The sequence below is a fragment of the Triticum urartu genome, chromosome 7, assembly GCF_003073215.2.
Source record: "Triticum urartu cultivar G1812 chromosome 7, Tu2.1, whole genome shotgun sequence".
Taxonomy (NCBI): domain Eukaryota; kingdom Viridiplantae; phylum Streptophyta; class Magnoliopsida; order Poales; family Poaceae; genus Triticum; species Triticum urartu.
Window position 1 is genome coordinate 254693477 of NC_053028.1, and position 10344 is coordinate 254703820.

Below are 10344 nucleotides of genomic sequence, written 5' to 3' on the forward strand. Positions count from 1 at the left end.
AACAGCTTCAAGATGATCATTACTTAATGAAAAATGGACTAACGTCTTGGCAGCCGAGGAATACGGCCTCGTACACCCAACAAAGAGCTATCTGAAGTGCAAGCTGCTACCCCAATTCGACGACGAGGTACTAGAGCCCATGCCACCAAGCGTGACGCTGCTGACGGACCTGACCGGCCACCGCATGGCCGAGACAGAGCGGCAACTCAAGCCGAGCACCAGCCCACACCACCTCGCCATAAAAGCAGGGGAACGACGGCTCCAGAATACACATATGACCTACGACAGGACCTGGACAATAGAGCCGGTCAAACCAGCACGAGAGGACGGCCGTCGGGCCTGGCGCGACAAGCAGAACCTCACTCGGGCCGAAAATCGCATACGGACTTCTTCCAAACTACGTCATGACATTGCCCGATACAGAGGCGCCGCACACCCCTATGCTTCGCCGATGAGGTAATGGAGCACCAGTTCCCAGAAGGGTTTAAACCCATGAACATCGACTCATACGACGGCACGACAGACCCCGCATTCTGGATTGAAGATTTTCTTCTCCACATACACATGGCTCACGGTGACGACCTACATGCCATCAAATATCTCCCCTTGAAATTTAAGGGACCAACACGACATTGGTTAAACAGCCTCCCAGAAAATTCTATTGGCAGCTAGGAAGATTTGGAAGATGCCTTTAGAGACAACTTCCAAGGTACCTATGTACGGCCCCCGGACGCCGATGACCTCAGTCACATAGTCCTGTAACCCGGCGAGTCAGCCCGGAAACTCTGGACAAGGTTCCTAATAAAAAAGAACCAAATTGTTGACTGTCCGGACGCCGAAGCCCCGCGGCCTTTAAACACAGCGTCCGTGATGAATGGCTCGCCCGACACCTCGACCAAGAAAAATCGAAGTCTATGGCAGCCCTTACCGCACTAATGACCCGCTTTTGTGCGGGAGAAGACAACTGGCTAGCCCGCGGAAGCAATAGCACCAGCGACCCCGGCACCTCTGAAGCCAGGGACGGCAATGTCAAACCATGACGCAACAAGCACAAGCATTGAATCAACAACGGAAGTACCGAAGACACAGCGATCAACGCTAGATTTAGCAGCTCTAAGTCCGGTCAATGAAAGAAGCCATTCAAAGGAAACAGAGATGGTCCATCTAGTTTGGACAGAATACTCAACCGGCCTTGCCAGATTCACGACACCCCCGATAAGCCTGCCAATCATACCAACAGAAACTGTTGGGTCTTTAAACAGGCAGCCAAGCTTAACGCCAAACATGAAGGGAAAAGGGCCGCCCAGCGAGGATGACGATGAAGAGCCTCACCCACCGAACACGGGAGGACAGAAGAAATTTTCCCCCAAGGTAAAAACGGTGAATATGATATATGTCACACACATCCCCATGGTCGGCTTGTCCAATCACCTTCGATCGAAAGGAGCACCCAACCAGTATCAGTCATGGAGGTTCGGGAGCTCTGGTCCTCGATCCAATCATCGGCAGATTCCACCTTATGCGAGTCCTCATGGACGACGGCAGCAGTCTCAACCTGCTCTATTAGGACACTGTCCGCAAAATGGGCATTGATTCGTCAAGAATCAAGCCCACTAAAACTACCTTTAAAGGAGTAATACCTGGTGTAGAGGCCCGCTGCACGGGCTCAATAATATTGGAAGTCGTCTTCGGTTCGCCAGATAACTTTCGAAGCGAAGACTTGGTCTTCGATATCGTCCCCTTCCGCGGTGGATACCATGCACTGGCTTTTGCCCGTTTAACGCGGTCCCGCACTACGCTTATCTAAAGCTTAAGATGCCCAACCCACGTGGCATCATTACAACCAACAAAGACACGGAAATCTCCCTCCGTACTGAGAAGCACACTGCGGCCATCGCGACCGAAGTACAGAACGGCCCTGTCAAGCCACACACCTCATCGGCCATCAAGCCTCCGGACTTCATTAAACAAGACCGGTCAGTTTCGCCTGCTGACAGCTCGGCAATTCCAGAGTTGGACTAGCGGTTTTGCCTGCTGACAGCTTGGCAATTCCAGAGCTGGACTAGCAGTTTCGCCTTTGTCGATCGCCACACATCCGCGAAATTCATACCGTGCGTGCATAATTATGCACTCAAAATACCTTGGGCATCAGCGGAGGCACAATATGGATAGGCCCATAGTACGGTTCGACCCTATATGGCCTTCCTCTTTTCCTTAATTATTTTCTCTCTCTTACCACAGGTGAACTAAAACCTATTCGTCTTACGGACCTACAAGGACTCTTTTCGAGCCCGATTTCAAATAGTCGAAGATGATTCCTCTCAAGGAATCTCCCTCTCCAAGGCGAAAGTGGCGCATATGTGCAGCAGGAGGTCCAAAGGATTTTGTAGACCAAAACTTTATTCAAGAACCTTTTCCCCTTCTTCTCAGACCTATGGCATGTAAAATGGCCTTGGTGATTATGGTGCCCTCTGTAAGATCACGTTTTGACGTCTCAATCAGAATTCAGTGAAAACATTTTTTTCAGTGTCGCCTTTATTCATAGACTGTATACCGTCTCCTCAGTTGTCTCACTCACCTCAACACAAATTGCCAGGGCTCTATATGGCCACACATGTGTCGCCACACAAAACCCCAAATAGCTTTATAGCACAATTCAGCGTCCCGAGCTTGGCATTATATGGATCGGCTCCAAATCATGTCTTTGGTCAATAGTTGGGTTGCCCGACTCCTGTGTTTGCTACCTTACGTTCCGTTTGTTCGGCTAGGGTAGTAAAGAGAGAACTACTGTGATTGTGTTTCTGGTTCGTCCGGTCAAGCACCTCGGTAGAGAAAGCCAAAACATGACTATCATGATGCGGCGAGAGCTGGTCAGCCACTCGGTGAATTATTAAGATCTTTAGCGATTGTTTCCGTATTACACGAAGGACCGCTTTTTCGGTCACATACGTAACGCATCCGCATCCGAATAGCTGCGTACATACGAGGGGCTATCTTCTAGCCCCATCGTCAAACTCCTATGGCTAAGTGAGAGTGGTAAAGCCACATAGTCTGATTGCCTGGTTCGCCGCACTGACACCTCCTTCACGGACCAAGACGTTGGGTTAAGTGTGATCATGTGCTATTCTGAAGACCCCCGTAGTATCTACGTGGGGGCCGAAGCCGACGACTGGAAAACTCTCAGGAATACAAAAACGGCCGCACAGGAGGAAAGAACTTCCAGACAAAGGCACAAATATATTACAAAGCCTTCATATATAATAAAAAGTCCAGACAATTCGGGTACATTTATTCGAACATAATGTCCTTTGAACATTGACCCTCTATCAAGCGGGCACCCTCCAGGACGTCCTCTAAATAGCGCTCCGGCGTGTGGTGGTTCTTGCCTCCGGGAGGGTCCTCGGCAGCCACTTCGGCAGCCTTCATCTTCGCCTAGTGCATCTTTACGCGGGCGAAGGCCATCCGTGCACCTTCTATGCACACCGACCGCTTGATTGCGTCGATTTGGGGCACTGCATCGACGAGTCGCCGCGCCAGGCTGAAATAGCTGCTCGGAATGGGTTCGGCTGGCCATAGCCGAACTATGACGTCCTTCATGGCACTCCAGACATCTTACACAGCTCGGCCCATTGCGCCATTTGGTCGTTCAGCAACGCTGGGCGCTCCCGCGCCGAACTGTGACCAAAACAACTTCTCCGTCGCATATCCCTCCTGAGACTGGAAGAATTGCGCGGCGTCGGCGGCACACTTCGGAAGATCTGCAAAAGCGTCTGGAGAACTCCACAGTCGATTAAGCAAGGCATATCTCTGATCGCCAAACTAAGTCTGTAAAAGAAAGGGCTTACCAGCCGCTATCTTTCCGGCCTGCCGGATCTCCTCGCGAGCCGCCCTAGATTCGGACTGCGCCTCTTTGGCCTCCTGAAGGGCCTTGGCGAGCTCGGTCGCCTTGGCTTTATTCTCCTTAAGCGATACAAGCAGCATCTCTCGCTGAAGCTTTTTCTCCCCTCGCGTCATATTGGGTCGGCCCATCCATGCGCGCACAGTGTAAAAGAGCAAAGAAATGTGAGACAGAGGGATCAAACTGGGGTCTCTAGGGAGAACGCGCGCCGCGCTAAACACTCCACCCAAGTTCCTTTCGTGGTAACAACAAGGGGCGCGTTCTACTTGATGCTAGAGCAACCTATTTCTTTGGGATTTTTCCTTTTTCCTTTTTTTGTTTTTTCTTTTTCTTCTCCATTTTTGTTTCCTTCTTTTTCATTCATTTTTGCATTGTGTTTCTTCATTTTTTATTTTGTTTCTAATTTTGGTTTTCTTTGTTCTTTTGGTTATTATTCTACACTCTTTGTATATGTCAACAACATTTTTCTAATACACGTCTAGCACTTTTTCAATACAAATCATACATTTTTGTAATACATGGTAAATATTTTTTATACACAATTTTTACATTTTTTAAATACAGGATTAACATTATTTTCAAATACTTGTTCACCATTTTTTCACATACTTGTTTAAAGTTTTTCAAATACTTTTTCAATATTTTTTAAAATACTTGTACACCATTTTTATATACATGATCAACATTTTCTTAAATACTTTTTCAATATTTTTCAAATATTTGTTCAACATTTTTCAAATATTTGTTTGGTTTCCTGTTTTCTTCTCCATTATTTGTTTTTCTTTTGTTTGTTTTCGTTTTCAGTCTGCATTTTCGTATATGTCAAAAACATTTTTTAATAAGTGATCAACATATTTTGTATATACCTTCAACATTGTAGGAATGCTTATTCAACATTTTTTTAATAATTGCTCAACATTTTAGTATTGATTCAACATTTTCCAAATTCTTGTTCAATTTTTTAATACTTATTCAACATTTTTTGAATACTTGATCCACATTTAAAATACTTATTCAACATTTTTCAAATACTTATTCAACATTTTTCAAATTCTTGTGCAATATTTTGTAATACTTATTTAACATTTTTCAAATTTGTTTCTAAAGAGTATTTTTTGTAATATATATATATATATAGAATATTATAAAGTATAAATAAACAAAATAAAAAACAAAATAAAAAACAAAATCAAAAAACGTGAAAAAGCAAAAAAAAACAGGCTGGTGTATCCCGCGCGCGTGGGCCGGGCCAAGTGGCATTTGCCTTCAGCGAGGGGTTCGGTTCGCTCCTCTCCCGCTTAATGCGAGACATAGGGCACCCCCAACGCCGCATCTCCCAAAAAGCGGAAAACTAGCCCAGCGCTGCATTCGTCCATCGACGGGCCCAGCCCCTACAGCGTAGCGTCCTTCCCACGCCAAGCCCCACCCCACCCCCGGCCATCCCCATCCAAATCGCCAGCAATTATTATTCCCGTCACGAACCCCTCTCTCCCCACTTACCAAACTCCGGCTCCCAACGCCCAAAGCCTCCGCATCCAGAGCTCCAAACCCTAGGCGAGGCGAGGCGAGGCGAGGAGGGAGAGGCCATGGATCCCGATTCGGTCTCGAAGGCGTTCGTGCAGCACTACTACCACACGTTCGACTCCAACCGCGCCGCGCTGGTGGGGCTGTACCAGGACGGCTCCATGCTCACCTTCGAGGGCGAGAAGTTCGGCGGCCCCGCCGCCATCGCCGGCAAGCTCGGATCTCTCCCCTTCCAGCAGTGCCAGCACAAGATCGACACCGTCGACTGCCAGCCCTCGGGGCCCCAGGGCGGCGTCCTCGTCTTCGTCTCCGGCACCATCACCACCGGCCCCGGCGAGCACCCCCTCAAGTTCTCACAGGTCTGCACCACCCACACGATTCGCTCCATCTCGCCCTTCCCCTCATCCAATATTTCTCTTGTTTGGTTCTCGTATGTGCTGATCTGATCCTATTAACTGTGATTACCACTGCGATCCTTCGTTTGGTTCCAAATTCGCAAATCATACGGTACTCCTTCCCTAGGAGTGGAAGGCCCTCAATTTCGTTTCTGTGATCTATGCTTTGCTATCATGATCGGTGGGGTCTATCAAATTAATCTATATCCCTGTCTCATCACTAGATGGTACTTGATTAATTAGGCTATGCTAGATTTGTTTGGACCTGGAGACTTGTATCCGACAAGTGGACATTTATAGATCTTTATCCCGGAACCGTGTCATTCCCTTGTAGGCATCGTCCTTGGGATCTCCTTTTGGCAGTTCTTTTGTTTCGTAGGCACGTTTTCAGATTTACTTTTCCTTGAGGTAATTTCAGTGCGTGTAGTTCTTTACAAGATCTGTTGGGATTTTAGTCTGTCCTAAAAATTGATCATTATTCAGTATATACTGGCCTGTAGTTTGGTGCTGATCGCTCTTTGTTACTGATTGCTCTAAATTATTTCATTCTCTAGGACCATGCTTTGCAGTATGAATGGATATTTCTGTCCATCTATCACTGTTGTGTTTCCAAGTGTGATCTTAATTTTTTTTGTTGGCTCAGTTATGGCTCTTGGTTGCTGGATTTGGCCATATGTAGTGATTGCCATGTTAGTGAGTACTGATGTGGTTGTTTCTTGATGTGAATAGATAATATGCATTGCTCTGTTGCATCAGTACGATATTTGCTGTAGTGTTGCTCTTTTTCTTAATTTGTGATACCGATAATGTGAGCATCACTTTCCTAGTTGCTATGAACTAGAGTTATGTTTTGGCCATGCCTTGGGAAAGAGGGGTGAGGTTATATGTTCCAGAGTCATATGTTGGATTAGTGTAGCTAGCGCACTTCTTCTATTGAAGTTTCATTGCTTCCTTATCAGAATTCCTTTCACCATGCACTGTTTATGTGACGATAGTGTGCTCTATTCATAATTAGGTGGTCGTTTAGAATAACAAATACTCCCTCTGTCCCGTAATATAAGTTGTTATTACAACCAATATGTAAGTATATCGGTTGTAATAACACCTTACATTACGGGATGGAGCGAGTATAAAACCTATTGTTTGCTAATGAAACAATTCACCCGCTGTTTATGTGTAGTTTTATCTTAAATAGGTCGCTGGTGATGATACATGCTATAATTGCAAGTCCAGCTTTTTTATGGGTAATATGTAGTTTTCCAAATCTAACCTTGATGCACATGTAAGTAATTTGTAACCCATTACACCTCTTAGCCACTCAGTTCAACAGTTCCATGCTTTATGACGCTTATGCTGCCTTTTTTATTGAACAGTGGGACTCTTAGATGGTCCTTGATCAATGTGATTTGTTACTGGTCCTTAGAAGAGTGTAGCTCTTTAATTCACTATGTCTGTGTCCATTTGCCTATTAGGATGGTTTTTCTTCCTGGTAGCAGGTCTGTGTCTTAACGGGTTTGAGAGGTTGCATGGAAGTACATTGTTATGTTCTTGTCTTTCTGATCTCAAGGGAAATTTTCTTAGTTGTCCTTCATACAAGGATTTGGAGTCTTTTCTAACCTTGTGATCCACTGTATTTGCAGATGTTCCATTTGCTGCCAGCTGGAGGGAGCTTCTACGTGCAGAACGACATGTTCCGCCTGAACTATGGTTAAGGAAGGGCGACCGCTCTGGCGGCAAAGAACTTGTTCAGGGATTTATGTTGAAACAATGAACATCAAATGATGATGCTGCAGACTCTTTGTTTGTTCGCCAGCTTGTGCAATTTATTGCAAAAAATTGCCAGACTTGATAGGCATCCACCAGATCTTCTTTTGTTTTGTGTTTCCCATGTATTGTCGTTGCTTGGGTGGCACTTTCTTTGGAATGTTGATGGAAACCGTCCAGGTATTAGTTATGTGTGGCATCTCTGGGTTTTGTTTGTGACCATTTAAGTTCACTTTTGCATGTCCCAAAAGTTTCTTCCCTTGCTCAGTTAATATTTTTAAAGTGTTTTTTTCCATTGTTCTTTGTTTCTAAAAAATATCCCTGCAATTTTGGATTCTTTTCTGAACTCGGCTGCAGACGAACGCAAACAGGCTTAATATGGCTGCTCGTTGTGCAGAACTAAAAGCAGCCGTCTGAATTGGGATGGCAGAAACGTGAAAGTGGCTCGACAACTAAACAAACGCAGCTAGTAAACGTGAAAGTGACTCGACAACCACGCTGGTGTGACACATTTCATAACTGCCATGATCCTCAAAGCCCATCTTCATCATCCTTTCTAGGAAGTGCCACTCCACCCTATTATAAGCCTTACTCATGTTAAGCTTGAGCGTTGCATACTCCATTACACAAGATCTTTTATTATGCATATAGTGAGTAACCTCATAAGCAAGCAAAATGTCGTCTGTAATTAACCTTCTGAGTACAAACGCAGTGTGGCTGGGAGCAATAATTTATGGCAGGATAGATTTCAACTTGTTTGCAAGTACTTCTGGGACCAGTTTATAGACAATATTACACAACTTTTTTTTGAGGGAACAATATTACACAACTTAATGGGGCGAAGGTCTTTCATCTTATATATGGTTTCTATACCGGGATTAATGTGACCCACGTCTCATTCCATGACGGTGGCATCTCACCCCCAGGCAGCACATTCAACACTTCAGTTGGTTGAATGCGTAGCACAGTGTTTTAGCTGGTCTTTGTACTGCTAAAGCAAGGGGCCAGAGCAACTCTAACGGGGCGACCCATTTCATCCGCGGGCGTTCGTTTGGATCGGTGCGGACACAAAAGTCGGCCCAACGTGCCGACCTAAACGGACGCGTGTCCTCTTTTCGTCCGCGGGTGACCCATTCCCGGTCCACTTTTGAGACGGATTTACATCGATGCAGACAATAGACGGACGTGCGCGCTCGTCTTCTCACCCCGGGCCCGCTGGTCGGTGGCACATTGGTCTCTCCCTATCCAGCAGCAAACCCTCGCCCGCCTCCTTCGTCGCCGACGCCACTGCCCATTTTTCCGGTGACTCTGCTAGCTGCCGGCGCCGCAACATCCGCTCAGCAACTCCTCCACCTCCCACGTCGCCTGCCACCGTCGTCTTGCCGTCGGGGAACCGACAGCTTCCCCCCCCCCCCCCCCCCCCCCCCCCCCCCCCCCCCCCCCCTCCCCCCCCCCCCCCCCCCCCCCCCCCCCCCGACACAGCCGCAACCGCGACCAAGAAGTCGCCTCGCCGCCCTGGCCAGATCCTCACCAGCACGCTAGTCGGACGCCGGCAGGACAACTAGTTGGTCCGTCCGCGCCGCGACTCCCTTCGCCGGCCGTCTCCTTCGTTGACGCCCGCAAGCTGTTTGATAGTTTGCCAAGGTACAAAATGGACTTTGCCGATGAGTTCTTTTTTCACAATTTCCTTTGCAACTCCGACGATTCGTCGTTCGATGACGAGGAGATATTGGCTGCCGTGTTGGTCCATCACCACCTCAATAGCCAGCGGCCGTTGTTCCATGGCTCCATTTCGGGCACCTTCCGACGTTGAATCGCAACCGAGAGAGCGGGCATCTCCTTCTTTGGAAGGACTATTTTGATACAACAAATCCGTTGTTCAAACATCAGAAATTCCGCCGCCGTTTCTGTATGAGTAGGCATCTTTTCAACCATATTAGAGAGGGGGCGGTCGGCTACGATGACTATCTCGAGTGCAAAGAGGATGCCGTTGGAAAGATTGGTTTCTCCTCTTATCAAAAATGCACTGCCGCCATCTGAATGCTTGCATACGGAGTGCCCGGTGATCTCATTGACGAGTACGTCCGTATGAGCGAGTCTACATGCCTAGACTCTGTGTATAAGTTCTGCAAGGCTGTTATTGCTGTGTTTGGCCCTGAGTACTTGAGAGAGCCGACTCCTGAAGATACATCCCATTTATTGGCTATGAATGCCAGCAGGGGCTTCCCAGGGATGCTTGGCAGCATAGACTGCATGCACTGGGAGTGGAAGAACCGCCCTTCTGCTTGGCAAGGAAAGTATAAGGGCCATGTCAGGGCTTGCACTGTCATACTAGAGGCCGTGGCGTCTCAAGATTTCTGGATCTGGCACTCATTCTTTGGCATGGCCAGATCACACAATGATATCAACATGCTTCAGCGCTCGCCGGTGTTTGCTAGGCTTGCCGAAAGCAACATCCCACCGGTGAACTTTACTATCAACGGCCACAACTACGACAAAGGATATTACCTGGGTGATGGTATTTATCCTCAGTGGACCACCATTATGAAGAAAATCCCCAACCCTGTCGGAGAGAAGATGAAAAGATTTGCCCAAGATCAGGAGAGTGCTAGGAAGGACGTCGAGCGTGCCTTTGGTGTTTTGCAATCTCGATGGGGCATCATTCGGTACCCTGTTAATACCTGGAGCACACAGAAACTGTGGGAGGTGATGACTGCATGCATAATATGATCGTAGAAGATGAGCGCCCAGAACATCTGTACG

At 47.2% G+C, this 10344-nt stretch overlaps 1 protein-coding gene across 1 annotated transcript; it reads left to right on the plus strand.

Annotated features, from left to right (window-relative positions):
- The first annotated feature begins 5358 nt into the window (after positions 1-5358).
- Positions 5359-7831, plus strand: LOC125520776 (nuclear transport factor 2-like). Its single transcript, XM_048685793.1, has 2 exons — positions 5359-5781; positions 7458-7831. Exons 1-2 carry the CDS (start codon positions 5485-5487, stop codon positions 7527-7529), a joined length of 369 nt encoding a protein of 122 aa, XP_048541750.1. The 5' UTR covers positions 5359-5484; the 3' UTR covers positions 7530-7831.
- The last annotated feature ends 2513 nt before the right edge of the window (positions 7832-10344 follow it).

Excerpts from the sequence above, each read along its gene's own strand:
- LOC125520776 (XM_048685793.1), top strand. The coding sequence starts at position 5,485 with ATGGATCCCGATTCGGTCTCGAAGGCGTTCGTGCAGCACTACTACCAC. Across the intron at positions 5,782-7,457 it reads ACCCCCTCAAGTTCTCACAG|ATGTTCCATTTGCTGCCAGC; the intron begins GTCTGCACCACC and ends CTGTATTTGCAG.